This window comes from Peromyscus eremicus, chromosome 8a (genome assembly GCF_949786415.1).
Source record: "Peromyscus eremicus chromosome 8a, PerEre_H2_v1, whole genome shotgun sequence".
Classification (NCBI taxonomy): domain Eukaryota; kingdom Metazoa; phylum Chordata; class Mammalia; order Rodentia; family Cricetidae; genus Peromyscus; species Peromyscus eremicus.
The window spans coordinates 81,350,659-81,373,933 of NC_081423.1; the positions used below are offsets into that span (position 1 = coordinate 81,350,659).

At 46.3% G+C, this 23,275-nt stretch overlaps 1 protein-coding gene across 2 annotated transcripts in view; it reads right to left on the bottom strand.

Annotated features, from left to right (window-relative positions):
- Positions 1 to 12,607, bottom strand: part of Med24 (mediator complex subunit 24) — a 29,208-nt gene extending 16,601 nt beyond the window's left edge. Inside the window, exons 1-3 of one of the 2 annotated variants that reach the window (XM_059271705.1) lie at positions 12,527 to 12,607; positions 11,838 to 12,040; positions 11,668 to 11,750 (exon numbers count right to left, since the gene is read on the bottom strand). In XM_059271705.1, coding sequence (XP_059127688.1) covers positions 11,668 to 11,750; positions 11,838 to 11,967 — 213 coding nt within the window. In that variant the 5' untranslated portion in view covers positions 11,968 to 12,040; positions 12,527 to 12,607. Of the gene's footprint in view, positions 1 to 11,667; positions 11,751 to 11,837; positions 12,041 to 12,329; positions 12,439 to 12,526 lie in introns of those variants that run through there. The other variant, XM_059271704.1, reaches the window with a different exon arrangement.
- Between the last annotated feature and the right edge of the window lie 10,668 nt (positions 12,608 to 23,275).

Below are 23,275 nucleotides of genomic sequence, written 5' to 3' on the forward strand. Positions count from 1 at the left end.
TTTCTGGCCCACAAATATTTTTTAATTCCTCAGTCATACTACCCTCAATTCAAGTGCTGGTGGCCACTTTACTGTAGAAAACCACCTTAGACCATGTTGCTCCAAAGCTTCGAGACAGTAAGAAATGTTACAGGGTCTGGTGATGTGCTCAGTGACGAGAGCATGTGATACAATGCTGATGGTCCTGGTTCCCACCCCAGCACTAAAAAATTAAAAAAATAAAAAAGGGAGCAGGAAATGGTTTTTCACACCATTTCCTGTATGATATAAATTTTAAAAACATTCAGCCGAGTGTGATAGTGCATGCCTTTAAGCCCAGCACTCAGGAGGCAGAGTCAGGTGGATCTCTGTGAGTTTGAGGCCAGCCTGGTCTACAAAGCAAGTTCCAGGATAGCCAGGGCTACACAGAGAAACTCTGTCTCAAAAAGCAAACAAACAAAATGCATAAATACATACATCCTCATTGTAAGATTTCTCAAAACCGTCATGTAGGGGCTGGAGAGATGGCTCATTGGTTAAGGGCACTGGCTGCTCTTCCAGAGGACCCACGTTCAATTCCCAGCACCCACATGGCAGCTCACAACTGTCTGTAACTCCAGTTCCAGGGGACCTGACATGAAAGCACTTAAAAAATAAGTAATTTTTAAAAAGCCATAATGTATTTATAAACATTGAGAGATAAAGACTCTTGCTGCCAAACCTGATGACCTCAGTTCAATCCTCAAGACCCACAGCTGGAAGAACTGACTCCTACCAACTTGTCGTCTGCCCTCTACACACACACACACACACACACAACGTACCCTGGCACATGTATCCCCCTGTCTAGAGGTGCACAAGCAACAGCCTTCAAAGTTGTTTCATCCTGAGATCTCATTTAACTAGTGCTTCCAAAACACATTTGTAGAAATCCCGCCTGGACAGTACATTCCCTGAGGACAGAGATAACATTCAATTCCTGTCTGTTTCTCTAGCATCAGGAAGTTTTCATTGCTTCAGGTTAACTGAATGCTATTAATGAGATGCAATTTGAAAAATTTGTACCTTGCAACGTATCTCTGTTAGTAAAATACATTCATCACCATAGAGAACCAGTTTGAAAGAAATCATTTGTTCTGAGTGAATTTAAACTCTGAGCTCAGTAAGTTGAGGTATACGTAGCTCAGTGGTTGAACACTAGACTAGCACGCATTCAGCCCCGAGTTCAATCCTCAGCAGTGCAAATAAGAACAATAACCATGTGCTTGCAGAGTGTGGCTAAGATACGATGTCTCCATCACCTGGACAGATATTTTAAATTTATTTATTTTTACTTCATGTACATTGGTGTTTTGCCATGGGTGTTGGGTCTCAGGAACTGGAGTTACAGACAGTTGTGAGCTGCCATGTGGGTGCTGAGAATTGAACCAGGGGCCTCTAGAAGAGCAGTCAGTGCTCTTAACCACTAAGCCATCTCTCCAGCCTCTGGGTCAGACATTTTAAACCAGAACTTGTGGATGAACAGGAACAAATACAAACAGGGCTTAAATACAGACAATTAGCATGCAGAGCCATCAGCAGCAGGACATACTGTGAAGCCAAAGTGAGTGTCTGACGGTGATCAGAAAGTTGGGAACCTGCCTGGGCAGAATGACCATGCCGTTCCAGGCTAGTGTTTGTTTATTTATAACTGATGTCCCCATAGTGAGAGCTTGGAGAAGAACTCAATCTTGCTGGATGCCAACCTGTAGGGGGAGCTAGGTGTTTCAACTTAAAAAACAAAAAAAAAACAAAAACCAAAAACCCTGGACCCCACACCAAGCAGGGAAACCCCCAACTATGTCATGCATGCTCTTAGAAGGCTGTTAGTCAAAATGAATTAATGGCCTTCGGATGGTGAACTCTGCACATTTTTTCTAAGTTTATCAGTTAAGTGCTGCTCTAGACACACCTAAAAGCACTTACCACATGGTGACCTGTTTCTCCCAGCAGGACTTAAGTCCGTTCCAGTCTTAACAATTCTACCAACTAGACGCTGGGAGCTGACACAAGACCTCGAGGCTAGAGGCTGGCATAGCGGCCGCACACGTGGCTAGCCCAGGCTGACCTTGCAGCTGTCTAATCCTCTTGCCCGTCTTCAGACTCAACACCCCCAACCACTCCTAAGTGCCCTCTCCAGGCTCAGCACTGGACCAAAGAGCCTCTTAACTCTGAAGGAAGAATAAATTACTAATTTTGCATAGCACTCAACAGGCCATGAAAGTCTTTCATATACATTCTCTTCAGCCATTCTGCTTCTTGCCTTTCTCGTCAGTGTTTATTACACATCTTAAGAGCCTTCTATTTTAGAGAGGGCTTCCCACAGACCCCACATTTCCATTTAACCACCCTCTCTGTTCTCTCCACAGACGCGGAGTTCGCTCCTCTCACAGTCTCTCCCTCCGTACCCTCCGCACTCTCTTCACACTGTCATCACCCCTGTCCTGACCCCTGCATGAATCTTTTCATCACAGCCGTCAACCGACTCGTGCTGCTAAGCCCAGGGCTCTCACTTTTGATGGGACCAGCTTCCTGGCAGCAGGTGACGCCATCAAACACATCCTTGACTTTCACCCTTTCCTTTCCTTATTACCTTAAATGCTCTTGGTGGTTTCTTCTCTACTCTCTTCAGATTGTTCCTTACATGTGCTCTTGACATATGATTAGGTTCTCAGGAACTTGCCATGGACCACTTCTCTCACCCATGTTCCCTGAGCAATGCTATCCATGCACATCCTCCATCACCATCTGAGGCCGACGACTTGTTAGGATTTGTCCCCCAAAGACGAATGTGCTTCCAGCTAGTGGATATCCAGCTAGGATAACCCTGAGAGCTGACTGGATTAATCGATACACGGAGTCACAAACGGACGGCACTACTGGGAGGGTGTGGAAACTTCCAGAGGTGGGGCCTCGTTGGAGGAAGAGAGGCACAATTTTGGGAGGCTGTATCTTGTCCCCAGCCCTCCTCTGCTTTTCTTTGCTTCCTAGCTCCAGGATGTGAGCAACTTTATTCCTGTGCATCCTTCCAGCATGCTCTTCAGCCTCATCACTGCCTAGAGATGACAAAGCTGGCCAGTCACAGCCCAAACCAACCCTTCTTTCCTTAGGTGGCTTGTCTCCAGAATTTTGTCACAACAGAAATGACTACACATTCCTAAACCAACAGCTCACATCTACACTCCTGAGTTCTAGGCATCAATGCGACCTCCTCCCGTCTCCTCGGACAGTCCCCACTGGCACCATGCACGTAACAAGGCTGCAGATGGCTGTCTGCTGCCCTCACTTACATCCGAACCCTAATGACAACACCACTCTGGTTCTTTCTCCTCACGATGCTATCAGCTATGGAGCGTCCATAGCAGAAATCCAGGCCTCACCTCTGACCTCGTCCCTCACTCCCCTCATCCAGTTCATCAGCAAATCCTCTCACTATGACCTCCTAAACCAGCCGTTCCCAACCTTCCTAATGCTAAAACCCCAAAATAGTTAGTTCCTCATGTTGTGGTAAACCCCAACCATAAAATTATTTCATTATTACTTCATAACTGTAATTTTGATAGTTATGAATTATAATGTAAATATCTGATATACAAGATATCTGATAGTCAACCCCTGTGAAAGGGTCTCTCAACCCCTGAGGGGTCACGACCCACAGGTTGAGAACTGTTCTTGAACTCATCCTGCGTCTGCTGCTTTTCCTGAGTTCATGTTGGTTTCACTTCTCACCTAAGTCAGGGACAGGAAAACTACATCTTACGAACCAAATCTGCCTCTCATTTAGATACTGCCTCTCTCTGCTTTCAAGCTATAGAAACAAACAGAACAGTGGCATCAGAGCACAAAGAGGCTTGCAAAACTGAAATGGTTACTGTCTATTCCTTTACAAGAACAGGCAGACACAATCGGAGGAAATGGCCTCCCTGCCTTCTGTCTTGATTCCCTTCCACTTGGCCTTCAAGCTGCAACCAGAGCGGTCTTCTAAAGTTAATACATACATTTGAACCTAAACTTTGTAAGCTGACGTGCCTGAAAACAGCCAGGAACTTTTTTTTAACGATGTGTGTGTGTGTGTGTGTGTGTGTGTGTGTGTGTGTGCCACCAGACGAGGGTGCTGGGAACCAAACTTGGGTCCTTTGGAAGAGCTGTAAGCACTCTTATAAATGACGAGCCACTCTCCAGTCTCCAGTCTCATGAACTTTTGAAAAATGAAAATCCTAGGGCTGGGATGTAGCTTGGGTGGCACAGGGCTGACCTAATGAGCATAAAGACCTGGGTTCAATCCCCAGTTCACAAAGCTGAGGAAAAGGGCTCAGGCCTGAAACCTCAGTACTTAGGTAAGGGGCAACACAGCAAGGTCAAGGCCTGGGCCACATGTAACCCATCTAACAAAAAGAAGAGGGAAAAAAGAAAACAACAAAACAAAAACAAAAAGTCAGGCAGTGGTGGCACACAATGATTTAATTCCAGCACTCGGGAGGCAGAGGCAGGCAGATCTCTGTGAGTTTGAGGCCAGCCTGGTCTACAGAGTGAGTTCTAGGACAGCCAGAACTACACAGAGAAACCTTGTCTCAAAACAAAACAAAAACCCCAAAAACCAACCAACCAACCAAACAAACAAAAGAAAGACAACAGAACAAGCTATGTTAATCAAAACAGTAGGTGGTGCTAGGGCTGGGCTGTGGTCAGGGACAGGACACTTTGCTAACACGTACAAGGCCTGGGGTTTGATCCCCAAACAACAGTAAGACAGCAAAGCACGTGTGCCAAAAAGGACAAACATATCAGGCCTTGTCTATAAGCGAAGTCATGACAAAGGATAGCCTATTCAATAAAGGTGATTAGGACAACTGCTCATCTACTTGAGAAAATGAATAAGCCTAAATGATTTATAAAAAGAAATACAGAAAATAAAGTCAAGTGTCGGCAGAAATGAGCTGGGCATGGTGGTGCATGCTTTAATCCCAGGCCTTAGGAAGCTGAAGCAGGCTCAGCTACACAGGGAGTTTGAGACCAGGCCCAGCTCTGTGAGAGTGTCCCCCAAAATAAAAACAAATAAAAAACAAAAATAAATAATAAGTAAACAGTGCAGAGGTCAGGTGTAGTAGCCCATACCTATAATCCCAGTACTGGGGAGAATGAGGCAAGAGGATCTTGGAGAGTTCCAGGTAGCCTGGGTTACTACATAGTGAGACTCTGCCCCCCCCCCCAATAAAAAACAAAACAAGTGTTAAAAAAATTTTAATGTGCTGGGCTATGATGGTACACGCCTTTAACCCCAGCACTTGGGAGGCAGAAACAGATGGATCTCTGTGAGTTCGAGGCTAGCTTGGTCTATAGAGTTCCAGGAATTCTAGAGCTGTTACAAAGAGAAACTCTGTCTTGAAAATCAAAACAAAAGAAAAAAATTAATGTATATAATTATTACTGGAGAGATGGCTCATCAGTTAAGAGTCCTAGCTGCCCCTCCAGGTGGTCTAGGTTTGATCCCCCTATCCATATATCCATATGACAGCTCACAAGCCCAGCTTCACGGGATCCAATGCCCTCTTCTGGCACCCACATATTGGTCAAATATACATTCTCTCTCTCTCTCTCTCTCTCTCTCTCTCTCTCTCTCTCTCTCTCTCTCTCTCACACACACACACACACACACACACACACACACATAAATAAAAAAAAACCTGAGGCCGGGCCATGGTTGCTCACCCTTTAATCCCAGAGCTCCTTAACAGCCAAGGCTACACAGAGAAAACTACGTCTTGAAAGACCAAAAGTGAAAGACTGTACGCAGCACTGGCAGGGGCTGGACAAACACTAAAGCACAGTGGAGAGGGCTGGGGATGGCTCACTGGTGAGTGCCTGCCTAACATCTGCAGGGCCAGGATTCAACTCCAGCACTGAACAACAACACACACACTATGGGAGTGTAAAGCGATAGTCTTTTTTTGTTTGTGGTTTTTTGAAACAGGGTTTCTCTGTGTAATAGCCCTGGCTGTCCTAGAACTCACCTTGTAGACAAGGCTGGCCTCAAACACAGATTCCCCTGTCTCTTCCTTCCTGAGCATTGGGATTAAAAGCGTGTGCCCCCACTATCCAGCCAGAAATTACATTTTTAAGTATCCTAGAGATAGTTTCCCAGATATGCAGGTAAAGGTATAGAAGGATGTCCTATGATCCAATGATTACTGTGGTAAAAACAAATGATAACAACTTAAACTATAGTAAACAGGGAGCATTACACACAGTTTAAAAGAGTGGGATGGGGAACTACAGTAAATGTGCTAACAGGACAGCAGACAGATAGACTGCCAGGGAAAGACACCCGTCAACAATGGCATCCCCAGTTGAGGAACCCTGCTCCCATTCTGCGTTCCTAACACCATCCCATACCATACGGTTACATTTCCATGGAATCCAAATACTGGTACCATTTGTTGACAGAAGTTACTTGGTAGCTATGGGAAAGGAAGGAGACAGAACACAAAGTGCAGGGGAAATTTCCAGAATTTCCAGAAGGATGGAAATGTCTTGCTTGTCTGCTGTTTTGGACGTTGATGACATGAATACATAGAATTGCTAATAGATAGATAGATAGATAGATAGATAGATAGATAGATAGATAGATAGATAGATAGATAATCACTGAATAGCTGGGCTTTTTAGGGCTGGAGGTGAGGCTTGATGGTAGACTGCTTTTTTTTTTTTTTTTTAAGATTTATTTATTATGTATACAGTGTTCTGTCTGCACATATCCCTGCAGGCCAGAAGAGGGCACCAGATCTCATTACAGATGGTTGTGAGCCACCATGTGGTTGCTGGGAATTGAACTCAGGACCTTTGGAAGAACAAGCAGTGCTCTTAACCTCTGAGCCATCTCTCCAGCCCCGGTAGACTGCTTTTTTAAGTGTACAAGGCCCTGGGTTCTATCCCCAGAGCCTACCCTAAGACACATACACAGAATCTGTATATTTTATCCTAATTTTACACATTTATACACATGCAAAATTGTTTCCCTTATGTGTGTATGGTGTGTGCATATGCATATGTGTGTTCCTATGTGTGCTCGTATCCATGCATGCACGTGCACATGCATGTGAAGGCCTGAGGTTGAGGTCTGGTGACAGCTCACCATCTTATTCCTTGATGCGGGTCTTTCAAGTGAACCATAACTCACAGATAAGGCTCCACTAGCTGGCCTATTATTAGCTCAGGACGTCCCATTTCTGCCTTCCAAGCACTGGAATGACAGGCAGGCTGCCATGCTCACCCAGCACTTACTTAGGTTCTCATACATCTTTACACACTGGGCACTCTCTCTGCCAATACAAATCTTATCACACTATTTCTCCTCCTAAAACTCCGTAAGTGATGACCAGCCACTGTGGGATAAAGTCCATTCTCCTCACATTATCACGGGTTCCTTTTTATCTGATCTCTGCTTCTCTAACCACTTTCCTAAACCAGGTGTCACAGTGACTTACACCTGTGATCCTCAAATTTGGGAGGCTGAGGCAGAAGAATTGCCATGAGTATAATGCCAGGCTGAACTAATGAGTGAGATCCTGTCTCAAACAAATAACAAACAAACAAAAACCCAAATTTTGAAATATACCACTCTCCTTGAAGTCCTAGGCAGCAGATCTCAAGGTATGATTCAAGGAACACTTAGGGTCCCCAACACCTTTTTAGAGGGACTGAAAGCCCCAGCTATGGTTAAAATAAGGCCCAGAAGATGACCCAGCAGGTAAAGGTACCTGCTGCCAAGTCTGACAACCCGGGTTTGATACCCAGGACCCACATGGTTGAAGGAGATAATCAGTTCCCAAAAGCTGTCCTCTGACTTCCATGTGTATATGATGGTACACACACACACACACACACACACACACACACACAATTAATGTAAAAGAATTTTTAAAAAATAATACTAAGGTATAATTTCACTCACATTTCCTCACAGCTGAGCAGTAGAGTGTCCCAGAGATTTGATGATGTGTAATGATATAATATAGTTAAATGTGGCAACAACTAGATTATCTGTATAACTCAGTTACACAGTTTCAAAAGGACGATTTCATGATGTTGCGAAAATCATGCACGATGCTCCATAACTGCAGTAGACACCTGTAATCTAGCACTTGGATAGCTGAGGCAAGAGGATTGGGAATTTGAGGCCAATCTGGACTACATGGGGAGACTGTCTCAAAACAAACAATTATGCACTGGTAAAAAGTCAGCTCAAGGTACAAAAGGGCCATTGGGGGTATATCCAGGTGGTAGAGCACTCACCTAGTACATGTAAGTTCCTGGGCTTGGTCCCCAGCACAAGGAAGAAAAGTGTAAGAGAGACCACAGGATTTGCATGCAACTCTGTACAAAGTCATCAATGATGGGCTCATATTACCTGCTAAAGTTAGGTATAGTAACAAAGAATAAACCCAGGCATGATGATGCACGCCTTTAATCCCAGCACTTGGAAAGCAGAGGCAGGTGGATCTCTAATTTGAGGCCAACCTGGTCTACAGAGTAAGTTTCAGGACAGCCAGAGCTTCATGGAGAGACCTTGTCTTGAAAAAAAAAAAAAGTGGGGTTTGGGATTTAGCTCAGTGGTAGAGCGCTTGCCTAGTAAGTGCAAGGCCCTAGGTTCGGTCCTCAGCTTGGGGGGGGCGGGGGGGAGAGAAAAGAAAAGTAACAAAGAATATCCAACAATCTAAAAAGCTTACTAAAATTTCTCTCCCATGCTGGTAGAATGGTTTGGTGAGTATGTGTGCTTATGGTACATGCCTGATGACCCAACCTGAGTTCCATCCCCAAAATTCATGGCAGAAGGAAAAAAAGTGAATTCCTGAAGGTTGCCTTCTGACTGCTACATCAGTGTGATGGCGTGCATGCCCACACTCACACATCTATACACAAATAATACTAGTAAATACAAGTTACATTTATTTTTAAAATATTTCTCCCTTGTTGGGCATTGGCCATACATGTCTTTAATTCCAGCACTCAGGAGGCAGAGGCAGGCAGATTTCTGAGTTTGAGGCTAGCCTGGTTTACAGAGTGAGTTCCTGGACAGCCAGGGCAAAATAGAGAAACCCTAGCTCCGAAACCATAACCCCCCCCCCCAAAAAAAAATATTCCTTTTCAAATCAAATGTTTGCTATATGAATTCAGATTTTTTGTTATATGTCAAGAAAGACAGACTAATGGCAAAGATTGCAGAAGCACGTGAGAGAATTTAGTGGTCTTAAGTAAGACGTTAAACAGATTTGCGAAACTAAAATGATGCCGATTTCCTAATTAGTTTTAGTTTGGGAAATACAGTTATTTTCACAATTACTACTTTTTAATTTTGTTTTTGCTTTGAGGTTTTTTTGTTTGTTTGTTGTTTTTCATTTTGGGGGGGTTTTGTTTGGTTGTTTTGTTTTGTTTTGTTTTGTTTTTTGAGACAGTTTCTCTATAGAGCCCTGGCTGTCCTGGAACTTACTATGTAGAGCAAGCTGGCCTCAGACTCACAGAGATTCACTTGCCTCTGCCTCCTGGGTGCTGGGATTAAAGGTATGTCTGGCTTTTTACTGTTATTTTAAAATGTATACCTCTCTCTCTGAGGCTGCCCTCAAACTCATTATGTATCCACAGATAAACTTCAACTTCTGACCTTCTTCCCTCTACCTATAAAGTGCTGGGATTAGAGGCACATTTGTGCCATGACTTTGGGTCATGCCTTTAATCTCAGAACTTGAGGAAGAGGCTCGTCAGATTTTCTATGCATTCAAGGTCAGCCTAGTTTACATAGTGAGTTCGAGGCCAGCCGGGGGCTATATGGAGAGACCCTGTCTCAAAGAACAAAAATCCCAGGACCTTGTCCATGCTGGGCAAGCACTCTCCTAACTTAGCCATATCCCTGCCTCTGGACAAGTGTGCCTTACATTTCTGTTTTAATCCCAGATATCAATTATGTGTACAGTGCACATAAACAGAACCTCTGTGCAGAGTCCAGCTCTGCTGCAGCAATGGCACATTAACTTCCATTCTTTTGTGGCCCCCAGGATCAAACCCAGGGCCTTGTACATGCTAGGCAAATGCTTTACCAATGGACATTTCCAGCCCTTACTTTCAGCAATGAATGTCCTGTGATTTCTCCCTCCCAGCCTGTGTATACCTTTCCTCTCTGCTTTTTCACTCTCATTAATCTGTGTGGCTAACACCAACTCAACACTGAGACCTCGTTTTAAACATCACTTCCTAGGGGCTGGAGAGATGGCTCAGGGGTTAAGAGCACTTGACTGCTCTTCCAGAGGACCTGGGTTTGATTCCCAGCATCCACATGGCAGCCCACAACTGTCTGTAACTCCAGTCCCAGGGGTCCCAATGTCCATTTCTGGCTTCCACAGGCACTGTCTGAACATGGTTGCACAGACATACATGTAGACAAAACACCCATGCACATTAAGTAATAAAATGAATAAATCTGTTTTAAAAAATCACTTCCTCTAGAAAACCTTCCCTGGTTGCTCAGACAGGACTAGGTATCATGTCCATGTCCTCCTTCCATTGTTTCCATATTCTGTCCTAACCAGATCTTAAACCCATCCGATCAACCATTAGTGATAGTCTGCATTACCTTCTAGGACCAAATTCCCAGGGCCTACCACTGTCTGAAATACTAGGGTAGGGCTATAGCTACTTGCTATAGCATGGAGTACTTGCCTACCATGTCCAGGTCCTAGGAATTTAAGTCCATCCTGGGCTACATAAGACATTGTCTCAAAAACAGAAACAAGGGGCCGGCAAGAAGGCTCAGCAGGTAAAGGTTCAAATCCCCAGAGAATCTATATGAAGGTGTGGGAAGAACAGAAACGACTCCACACAACTGTCTTACCCTCACATGCATTCTGCAGCATACACGTCGCCCCATAATTATATAATTTTTTTTATTAATTTATTTATTATGTATACAGTGTTCTGCCTGCATGTATGCCTGCAGGCCAGAAGAGGGCACCAGATCTCATTAGAGATGGTTGTGAGCCACCATGTGGTTGCTGGGAACTGAACTCAGGACCTCTGGAAGAGCTGCTAATGCTCTTAGCCGCTGAGCCATCTCTCCAGCCCCCTAATTATATAAATTTTAAAAGTTTTAATTGTAAATATATATGGAGAGAGCAAATGAATGTAATGTTCATCACAAAAACGAAGTGTTGCCGGGCAGTGGTGGCACACGCCTTTAATCCCAGCACTCGGAAGGCAGAGCCAGGAGGATCTCTGTGAGTTCAAGGCCAGCCTGGTCTGCAGAGCGAGATCCAGGACAGGCACCAAAACTACACGGAGAAACCCTGTCTCGAAAACCGAAGGGGAAAAAAAAAAAAAAAAGTGTTAGCTTTATTAAGAAAATAAGCCAGGGCTGGAGAGATGGCTCAGTGGTTAAGAACACTGCTGCTCTTCCAGAGGACCTGGGTTCAATTCCCAGCACTCACATGGCAGCTCACAACTGTCTGTAACTCCAGTCCCCAGGGATCTGACACCTTCACACCAATGCACGTAAAATAAAGTTAAAATAAATTTTAAAAAAGAAAGAAAAGAAAAGAAGCCTAAACTAAAACTGTTCTCCAAGTGTTTTACCTCCAAAAGCCAGGGGATGGGAATGTTTACCTGGGAACTAATGGCGTACTTCAGGTAGGACAGGATGAGAGGATTAGGGGAAGGTCCAATCATGGCCTGCTCCAGGAGTGCTTCTGCAAGGGAAATTTAAAAAAGGCTGAGTGGTGACAACTTTCCTGGGTTCTCCCCTCCCACCCGTCCTTCTCCACGTGACTGGAGACCTGCGAGGTTGAGAATGTCCCAGGTGGCTCCCCTAGGAAAGAATTTCTTCATGTTGATGGCCCATTGGTAGTCACTCCAACGTTCCTTCCAGGCCTGCAAAATGGCTTGCCTCAGGTTCACCACCTTCATGATTTCACTCCAAGGAGGCGAGACCGGTGGCGAGGTGGGAGCTTTAAAATGGAGCCAGAGGAGAGATGGGCTTCTGAGGGCAAAGAACAAGGGAGAGATAAATAGAAGGGAAATTCGGGAAGACTTAAGCAAGACAGAAAAACTAGACAGAGTAGGAAGGGAGGAGGCAAAGGAGAGATTCTGCCACCCTCTCTCCTTCTGATCTGGGACAGAAGGTGTGTCCAAGGGGCCAGTGCAAAGCCCTCAAGAGAGCAGGAAGGGGTTAAGCCCTCTCCGGCTGCCCGATTATGCCCTTCGCTCTAGCTGTGTTCCTCACCACTACCACCCCTGCCCAGATCTACCCATTCCCCCATTTCCTCTACCTTCCTCAGCCCTGAAGTTGTAATTCTCCCTTTTCTTTCATTCACCACCTCCCCAAATTTAAGCCTACCGGAAAGCCGACTGCTACGTCGTAGGCAGAGCCATCTTGGCACCTATTAAGGAACTCATTTACTATTGGTCCGCGGTAACAGACATCGACCAATAGAGAAGTAGCAAGAGGCAAGTCCTGCCACAGTACCTTCTGGGAATTGTAGTTCCTTAGGACTTGTATATGCCGCCAAGCAAGCAAAAGAATCTAATTGGTTCTGGTGGTTTTTCTCTGAGATTATCCAAAGAGTTGGTACCAGGAGACTCAAGACCTGGGGAAGAAATCCTCTGTCTCTCAATGTCTTAGCCATCTATCTATACCTTCAGTCATTCTGGATACCCTGGTTATCCCCCAGTAACTAGGCACAACATGGGTATTATGTGTTATGTACAGCAGTGTGTTCTAACATGACTTCTGTTGGGTTTTTGGTTTTTGTTGTCCAAAGCCCCTGTTGCCACTAGAGTTCTCATTTCACGTTCTATTCCAAAAGGGACACTGAAGTGTGGCTAGTTTCACACATACCACCATTTCACCCCAAAATCGGACAGTGCTCCTAGAATCCCCTGATCCTGAATACTGTTTATAATTGAAGGGAAGTAAGGGGAAAAAAAAACAAACAAACAAACCTAGAGCTGGGCGTGGTGTTGCACACCTTTAATCCCAGCACTTGGAAGGCAGAGGCAGGCAGATCTCTTGAGTTTGAGGCCAACCTGGTCTACAGAGTTCCAAGACAGCCAAGGCTACACAGAGAGACTCTGTCTCTCTGTCCAGGGCCGGGGGGGGGGGGGGGGGGGGGGGGGCAGGGAGGAGAAGGGAGAAGAAGGAGGAGGAAACAAAAAAAAGAGGGCTGGGCGGTGGTGGAGCACACCTTTAATCCCAGCACTCGGGAGGCAGAGCCGGGCAGATCTCTGTGAGTTCAAGGCCAGCCTGGTCTACAGAGTGAGATCCAGGACAGGCATCAAAACTACACAGAGAAAGAAACTCTGTCTCAGGGGAAAAACAAAAAACAAAAAACAAATAACAAAACAAAACTGTCCAAAAGGCCTAGGGAAACAAAAGGTACTGTGGTACTGTGGGTGAGACCATCCTGTAAAAGACACTTGGAGGCCCCCAGCCAGTGTTTTATCATCCCTCTTTTTCTTCGCTCCTCAGTCTCAGATCCTGAGGAGATGGATTCCACTTATAGTCCCCAACAACTCTCTCTCTCTCTTTTTTTTTTTTTAATTAATTTACTTATTTTTCTATTATCAGCTTGATACAGTATAAATTCTTATCCTAATAGTGAAATGTTTGATTGAGGCTTGCCCAGTAATTAAGTAAAACCAAAACTTATTATAAACCACAGTCACCTTAGGGTCCTCCCCTGCTGTAGATATAGCCTCCCTGGTTCCCCAACAACTCTTTAGTCCCACCCTCCTTTTTGTACAGCTCTGCCAGGACTCTACCACTGAACTATAGTCCCTACCCCCAAGCTACCTTTTGAATGACCATCAGGATAAAGCTTGAGAAAGTAGACCATGAAGGCACTGAAGATGGCCTTGTAGACATTCAGACAGACGAGACTGATAGGAGCCTGAATGCCTGGAACATGCTATAAACGGGGAGAGGATGGTTGGAGTAGGGCCAGATCACACCCTTCTGAGACTGGTACTGGCTATGGTCTTCCTCCTTCTCTACACCCCCCCCCCCCCCGCCGCAGTGTCCCCTCCCCCCCCCCCCTTCTTATTCTGCTCCTTGTGCCTTCCCAAGGGCTACTACTGGAGCAGAGCGTTTACACAAAAGAGCCGCCAAGTACGTGCAGCCAGTGCTTCCAACGCAGGAAGGAGGGAGAACTCAGACTGCCGACTCATAACCTTCAGGCTCCCCCTCCAAACAGACCTGCGCTCCACCGATGCTGCCTCTTCTCTCCAATCTCTCATCTAACTGTCTTCCCTCTACCTTTACCCGTTGTGACCCCCCTACTCCTTTCTGTCACACAGCCTGATACTCCCCTACCACCGCCATAAATTGTTTCTGGATACCGCTGTTCTTTTCCTACCCCTCATAGCCCAAATGTCCCCTCTTGGAGAGAGGCTGTCAACTCCGTGAGTGGGCCTTATTGAGTTAGTGGGTGTTCGGTCCAACCCATATGGGAGGGGGCGGGGATACTTGGGCCTGAGGGTAGTTAGACTCAGCTGAGCTCAAATCCTTCCCTCTGGCGCGCAGCCTGGCAGATTTCTGAGAGGGAGGGTGTTCCTCCTCCACACTTCATAATGATGAGAGGCAGCTTTTGGTATGGAGCCATCTGCCTTCCCTGGCCCCCTACTCCTCACCAGCAGCCCATTCTTTAGGCTTGGCAGGGTTTCCCCAAGGACTCAACTGTATGTACAAGGACTTCCTCAGCTCTAGGCAAGGGCCATCATTGACTTCTCTACTTTTTCCGTATCCCACCTCCTTCCTCCTGGGAGCTCTCTTAAGCTCTCAGAATTACTTACCACACAGGGAAGACTCCATGATAATGCTCCCAAGAATGAGAGAAAAGATGCCGCGTTCCCTTTGGGGTATATGGAAAATGTCCCCAGCTCCTCTCAAGCTCCCCCTCACACACCCCCTTTACTTATTCCATTGTCTTTTTTTTTTTTTTTTTTTTTTTTTTTTTTTTTTTTTTTAAAGATTTATTTATTTATTATGTATACAGCATGTATGACTGCAGTCCAGGAGAGGGCACCAGATCTCATTACAGACGGTTGTGAGCCATCATGTGGTTGCTGGGAATTGAACTCAGGACCTCTGGAAGAGCAGCCAGTGCTCTTAACCTCTGAGCCATCTCTCCAGCCCCTTATTCCATTGTCTTAAACTGCTCCTCAGAGGCTGGGCTCCCACTTCTAGCTCTGAGCCCCGGGATCTGCACCATTTATTTATTATTCATGTGTGTGGTGTGTGTGTGTATGTGTGTATATGAGACTGACCTCAGTGTGATCCCTAATTGTTCTCCCCCAAATTTCTTTGAGACAGAATCTGCTACTGAACCTGGAGCTCACCCAATTCTTTTAGCTAGATAGTTGGCCAGTGAGCTCCAGGGACCCATCTGTTTCAACTACCACTGCTCCCCCAGCACTGGGATTATAGATCTGGGCTGTTCCACCTGGGTACTGAGGATCCAAACTCAGGTCCATCCTTACGTTTACATGCTGAGCACTCTACTGACTGAGTCATCCTACCTTCCCTTTTTAAATTTTTTTTGAAACACTGTATGTCTCAGGCTAGGCTGAAACTCACAATGTAGCCAAGGTTAGCTTCAAACTCATCCTCTTGCTTCAGCTTCCTGGATGCTAGAAGTCTAAGCTTGTACTAGCACACTTAACATCTCCACCATATTGGCCGGTCCGGCTGAGGGAGAGGTCTAGATGGAGAAGAGGGGCATGTGGAAGCAAGCCAACAGGCTGAATGACATGGAAACATCCAGAGCCAATGAGAAAAGCATCCTGGCCTTGGAGTAAGAGGCTGCAAGAGGGCTGGAGAGATGGCTCAGAGGTTAAGAACACTGGCTGTTCTTCCAGAGGTCCTGAGTTCAATTCCCAGCACCCATATGGTGGCTCACAACTATCTGTAATGAGATCTGGCTCCCTCTTCTGGCCTGCAGGGATACATGCAAACAGAACACTGTATACATAATCAGTAAATAAATCTTTAAAAAAAAAAAAAAAAAAGGCTGCAAGAAACAGGGTTGGACTTGTTGCTCTTGTAGAGAACCTGGATTCACTTCCCAGCACCCACACAGTGGCTCACAACCATCCTTAACTCCTGTTCCAGGGGCTGTGGTCCCTCTTCTGACTTCCGAAAGCAGCAGGCACATACATACATACATGTAGGCAAAGCACATATTATAAAAAATTTTTTTTTTAAGATTTATTATGTATACAATATGCCTGTATGCCAGAAAAGAGCACCAGATCTCATTATTGATGGTTGTGAGTCACCATGTGGTTGCTGGGAATTGAACTCAGGTCCTCTGGAAGAACAGCCAGTGCTCTTAACCTCTGAGCCATCTCTCCAGCCCTATAAAAAATTTTTTTAAAGGCTTGAAAAAGGAACAGTTTTTTTTATTTAATTTAATTTTATTTCATGAGTGTCAGAGCCCCTGCAACTGGAGTTACAGACAGTTGTGAGTTGCTGTGTGGGTGCTGGGAATTGAACCCAGGTCCTCTGGAAGAACAACCAGTGCTCTGAACTTCTGAGCCAGCTCTCCAGCCCCAGGAACAGGGTTTTGTACCCAAGGGGGAGTGGACATTCCTTATCTAAACTAGTAAAAGTGGGTAAGAAAAAGTACCAGGGCTGGAGATATGGCTCATTGATTAGGAGCACTGGCTGCTCTTCCAGAGGTCCTGAGTTCAATTCCCAGCAACCACAGGGTGGCTCACAACCATCTGTAGTGAGATCAGGACACCCTCTTCTGGTAGGCAGACATACATGCAGACAGAGCACTCGTATACATAAAATAAATAAATAAACCTTTAAAAAAATTAAAAAAACAAAAGAAAAAGTACCAAGGGCCCAGACCCCCAAATCCAGAAACAGTAAAATCATTTAGAAGCATATGAGGCCCAGAGAACTTCAGGTTCCCTTTTTCTCAGAGTGGAGGCCTTGCCTGCCTCCTCCTTCACGAGCACCAGCTATGTGAGGAAAGAAAGTCTTTCCTACAGGCTCATATACATAACTCCAAACTAGTTCCCAAACTGTAACCCCTGCTTTTGAAGGCTGGAAAGATGGCACAGCAGTCAGGAGCACTGGCTGCTCTTCCAGAGGACCCGGGTTCAATTCCCAGCATCCACATGGCAGCTCACAACTGTCTGTAACTCCAGGTCCAGGGGATCCTACTTTCTCTTCTGGCTTCCTAGGGCACTGCATACAAGTGATGCACAAACACACACACTGCCAAAACACCCATACTAATAAAATAATTAAAAGATTATTCAAGCCAGGCATGGTGGCACACGCCTTTAATCTTAGCACTGGGTAGGCACAGGCAGGTGGATCTCTGAGTTCAAGGCCAACCTACTCTATACAGTGAATTCCAGGATAGCTAGGGCTACACAGAGAAGCTCTGTCTCAGAAAAACAACAACAAAACAACAAAAAGAAACCACTGTCTATGTAGGGGAAGAAATAATGCAAAGAAGCCAATAGGTGATTATACTTTCCAGACAGTCCGTGTCCCCAACACTCTGTCTCTATCATCCTGCTAACCCAGAAGTGAAAAGCAGAATTTGCTTGGGGTTCTTTGTTTTTTTTTTTTTTTAAGGCTTTATTTATTTTTATTTTATGTGTATAGTGTCATGTTTATATGTTATGTGTACCTTATGTGTGCAGAGCCCATGGAGGCCAGAAGAGGGAGACAGAGCCCATGGAACCGGAGTTACAGTCAGTTGCAAGCTACCATGCGGGTGCTGAGAACTGAACCTGGGTCTTCTGAAAGAGCAGCTAGTGCTCTTAACTACAAAGCCGTATCTCTAGCCCCTGGGTTTTGTTGTTTTTGAGACAGAAACTTGCTATGTGTCCCAAGCTGGGTTGGAATTTACTAAGACACCGGACCTGGACTCCTTGTCCTCTGGGTTTTGCTTCCTTGACTGGAATTACAGGTGTGCCTTTCTACATACCAGATGAAAGGATGGAGTCTGAGCCAATCCCTATAAGTTTCCTAATACCCTGAAGGATCTCTCCCCGCTCCACACTCATGACAACCGGAGAAGAGAAGGGAGGTGCTGGGACCCTAAAGCCCCAGCTTTAGGGAAGGGAGGTCAGCTGCCATCTCCTTTGTAGTACCTTTCCCTTCAGTTTTGCCCCTAAAAACCACTCTGCCACTGTATACTTGAATGTCCGTCTGTCTGGAAGACAAACCTGGTGTGTCATACCTCAGGTTCTGCTCCTTTATTTATGTATGTATTTATTTATTTGAGCTAGGGTCTCTCATCGGCTTGGAATTCACCATATAGGCGAGGCTAGGCAACCCCAGGGATCTCCCCAGCTCTGTCTCCCCAGCACTAGGATGACAAGTTCCTGCGGCCACACCCAGCTTCGTCGTCATTGTTTTGTTTTGTTTGTCTTAAACGTAGTCTCTCTATGGAGGCCTAGCTGGTCTCGAACTCTCTGAAATCTGCTGGCCTCTGCTCCCGAGTGCTGGGATTGAAGATGCTCACCATAACACCCAGCTGACACCCAGCTTTTCATGTGGGTTCTGGGGATGGGACTGAGCGCGTCATGACTACGAAGCTGGCAGTTTGCTGACTTAGCTCTTTCCTCAGTCCTCTGCTCCTTATATTCTTGACCTCCATGCAGACTACCGTCCTCTCCTCTGAGTGGAGGGGGAGGGCTGCTGGGGGGGGGGGCAAGCCTACCCTCTGATGGTAAATACTGGCCTCCGCCCCATTCTTTTCTCTTCTGTTGGCAAAAACAGGATGAGGGGATTCTGGGAAAATGAAACCAGAAGGTGGGAACATTTGGAGGATCCAATGCCTGGCACACATTAAATATTTTTTCTAAAAGTCAAATGAGGGGCTGGAAAGATGGCTCAGTGGTTAAGAACACTGACTGTTTATTGCTAAAATGCCTTCCCAGAAGAAGATGTGAGCAGTTTCTATCCCTTCTCCTAAGGTCTCAATGACAGACTGCAGCACGGTTCTACCAAAGTTCACTCTGCGGAACCAGTGGGTTTACTGGACTTCCTTACAAAGCACAATTAAGGATTTACTTACGGGGTGTGGTGCTTCTTCCCCACAGGTCACATCTCAAAGCCTTTACCCAGCAGGGTTGAGGGCTTCCCCATCACTGAATAGATGGAGCTAAAGACACGAGTCACACATGTATACTCTAGCCCTTGCAGGAGACTGCTTGCAATCAAGGCAGCATTTCATGCAACAGACGGTCGAGAACAGCTGGATGCTCAGGGAAGGGTCCTGTGACCCTCCACACTTCTCCTGAGGGGGTGGCAAAACAACAAGTCCAGCGGACATGGTCTTTTGGCAGTGAGGGACACCTGAACACCCCAAGATGGCAGCTGTTTGGCTCAGAGGATAGTCATCTACAACACAGAGGATCTTAGTTTCATTCCCAGCACCCACATGATGGCTAACAACCAAAGCCAACTCCTGCCCCAAGGGATGTGAGGCTCTCTTCTGGCCTCTTCGGGCACCAGGCATGAACGTGGTGCACAGACATGATTACAAGTAAAAACACCCATATAAATATAATAATTTTTTTTTTAATGAAGTCAACACTCAGGAAACAGAGGCAAGCAGATCTCTGAGTTCGAGGTCAGTCTGGTCTATATAGTGAGTTTCAGGATAACCAGGAGGGATTACAAGCAAGACCCTGTCTCACAAATAAAATAAAATAAAATAAAAAGGAAAGAAAGCAAACCAAATGAATGGATAAAAGTAGGAGAAACCTCAAAAGACAACCCAGAGAAAGCATTGGTTTATTTCTTTATTATTTTAGTTTTATTTTTGGCTTTTAGAGACAGGGTTCCTCTATGTAGTCTTGGCTGTCCTGGAACTCGCTCTGTAGACCAGGTTGGCCTCAAACTCAGAGATCTGCCCACCTCTGCCTCCAGTGTGCTGGGATTAAGGTGTGCACCACCGCCACCTCCTGGCTTGGTTTATTTTTTCATATCTCCCCTGAGTGCCAACACCAAGGCTCACCAGGCCTGGTCCTTCTCCTGGTCTTCTTCAATGACCCATCTGATAATGCAACAAAAGTGATTGATGAGGGAAAATTAGTGACCTCTTAACTTTTAGCAGGGTGAACCCTAATTTCCTATTTTCTCATCTCTTCCAGCCACTAATCCCCGATCTACATATTATCCCTTTCTCATCCTTTTTTCCTTCATTTTTTTTTAAGCCTCTGCATATGGAACCACTAGTCTTTTATTATTTGAGACAAGACCTCACTATGGAGTCCTGGCTGACCTGGAATTTGCTATGGAGACCCAGTTGGCCTTGAATTCAGAGATCTACCTGCCTCTGCCTCTTGTGTGCTAGAATTAAATGCATGGCTCCTTTTTCTTTAAAAAGAAATATATGTATCCACATTCACACAGAGACACAGGGAGGCCAGAGGACAACACAGGAATCAATGCTCTCCTTCCACCAAGTGAGTCTCAGGGACTGAACTCAGGCTCGCAGGTTTGGCAGCAAGACCCTGCAATCCATGTCACTGACCCATGTCTATTTCTTGCCTTGTTTGCTTATTCAATTTTATTTTATGTGTTATGAACATTTTGCCTGCGTGTCTGTATGAATGTGCACCACATGTGTGTCTGGTGCTCTCAGAGGTTCAGAAGATGGTGTTAGATCCCCTGGAATTACGGACGGTTCTAAGCCACCATGTGGGTGCTGGGAACCAAACCCAGGGCCTCTGCACAGGCAATCAGTGCTTTTAACCACGAGTCATCTCCCCAGTCACTTCCGACACTTCTTAGGTTGGAGAGCATTAAGGGGGAGAAGCTTTTGGGTTTAGGTTCTCTTAGCTGGTGGTACTAGAACTTCCTCAGCTTTCTTTTCATCGCACCCCCAATAAAGGAGGCATTGTCTGCAGGCCCGAGGTCTGATGGAGACCTTCCCACTTGCTGACATCACTCAGTAAGCTCCATCAGTCTGTAAGCCTCAGATGAAATGCGACAAGGGGCATGCATGCAGCTTGGCGGTAAAATCTGTGCGTATGTTTTGCAGCCCGAGTCTGACCCCCAAACGACAAATAAAGATGAAATACGGAGGACAATTACTGAGGTCTGAACTAGCTAGCTGCAGGGCTGACTGGCAGAAAGGCCTACTCCCTTGGTCCTCAAATTGCTAGGGATCTACAAGCTTCCTAGCAGAGGTGAAGGATGCTGAGTGGGTTCTGGCTGCCAAGCTTTTGGAGAAAGCTCTGCAGAAAGATATCTCCTGGTTCAGAGGGGGTGGAACCCTCAAGAAATCTTGGGGTGCTTCCTAGCAACAGCCTTGGAGGAAGGGAGGAAGAGGAGGAAAGGAGAAAGGGCGGGGCTTGGGTACGTCTGCTCCCACTGGAGCCCAGAGAACAGGCTGTTCCTCCTGCCTCCTTGGCAACCAAAATCCAAAGCTGGAGGGGAAGGGGCTGGCAGAGAGAGCCCCTTGGAGGGTCTTTAACTATCTCACTCATGCCCCACCTTCTGGCTTTCCCCATAGGTGAAGGAGTGCCTTGAAGCAGAGATGAGGGGATAGGAGGGAACGGTCTGATGGGGTGTGGTTCGTGAAAAAGAACGGGAGCTGGGGATACACTGAATCTGAGAAGAGCTAGCAGCTCCAGGAAACAGGTGGGCAGGATGAGCAGGTGGTAAGAGGGATGAGGCAACACCAGGTCAGGGGCTACAAGCCCAGACCTGGACTGGGTCCTGGCATCTGGTGAGATGCCAGCTCTGGAGGCAGCATGCCCTTCACATTGCCCTTGCCTGGGTCTGTTATCAGCCCATATTGGGAACTCAGGGGAGAGGGGGAATGGTGAACCTTTGTTGTTAAGTTCAGTGTGCCCTACTCTATCCCTGGCAGGGCTGGTTGAAGGTGCGCTTGAGGGTGTTTCATTTGTTAGATGTTACGTAGGATTTCACTTGGGGCAGGATATTGAGGATTTATGGAGGTATCCTCCATCTTTGGAACCTTTTTTTTTTTTTTTAATTTTTTTTTTAGTTTTTCGAGACAGGGTTTCTCTGTGTAGTTTTGCGCCTTTCCTGGAACTCGCTTTGGAGACCAGGCTGGCCTCGAACTCACAGAGATCCGCCTGCCTCTGCCTCCCGAGTGCTGGGATTAAAGGCGTGCGCCACCACGCCCAGCTCCATCTTTGGAACCTTTATCAAGACAAATATAGTGGAGGATGACTGAATCCCTAAGCATGGTGGAGCATGACTTTAATCCCAGGACTCAGCACTTGGGAGTCCGAGGCAGGAGGCTCATGGGTTCCAATCATTCTGGCAGTTAGAGCTACATAGTAAGTTAGTAGCAAGACCCTGACTTTAAAACCAGCAAGCAAATAGACCAGCAAGTGAAATAAAATAAACAAACAAAAAAACCCTGGAGAACACAGAGAGGACAAGAATACCACCTTCCCATCTGGATTCTCTCAGTCCTCATCCTGGTCCAGACCAGTGCTGAACCACTCAGGCAGAATATAACTGTATTTCTCATACCCTGGGATTATCTCTCAGCTCCTCTGGTACCCCAGTCTCCAGAGACTATTTCCATCTGGGCTTGCACATGGACTCTCAGCCTGTACACTGCCTTGCTCCCCAGGGTTTCGGTCAAATCTGATTATTGTTGAGGTGGCCTCCGTTGGCCGACGGCCACCCTCAGTACACTGACTGCACACTGCAGCCTCCTGCTCTCAGCTGCAGCTGTTGCATGTCCACGGGGAGCTGGGGCTGAACAGGTTCATTTACTGCATGCTGACTCCGCACGCTGCAGCCTCAGTTCCCCACTGCAGCTGCCCACTGTACAGTGTAGGCTTCCTTCAACCTGTGTGCTTGTGAGTGTGTGTGTGTGTGTGTGTGTGTGCGCGCGCGCGTCCCATCGCCAGTAACTGTTGCCTTCAACTTTACTCTTCCCTCATCCCAGCTTTCTTTCTCTTCCCTTTTGTATCAGGAGCCCCAAGAGAAGCATTCTCCCTTCCCCTCGTGCATTGCGAACCCTTAAAATCCCTTGGAAGAGAAGCGGCTCCGTGGATCAGGGTGTAGGTGGCTGAGACCAAGATGAGCGAGGGCAGCCCAACTTGGATAGACTGTTGGTCAGCATCCCACTCAGCAAAGGATTCTATCCAGCATAAACTGAACGGTTAGAAGAGCAGCTCCCCTGACACACTCACTGGCTCCTCCCCAAGAGCAGGCTGTGGAGGCAGGGCTCCGCCCTGGGAGCCGTGG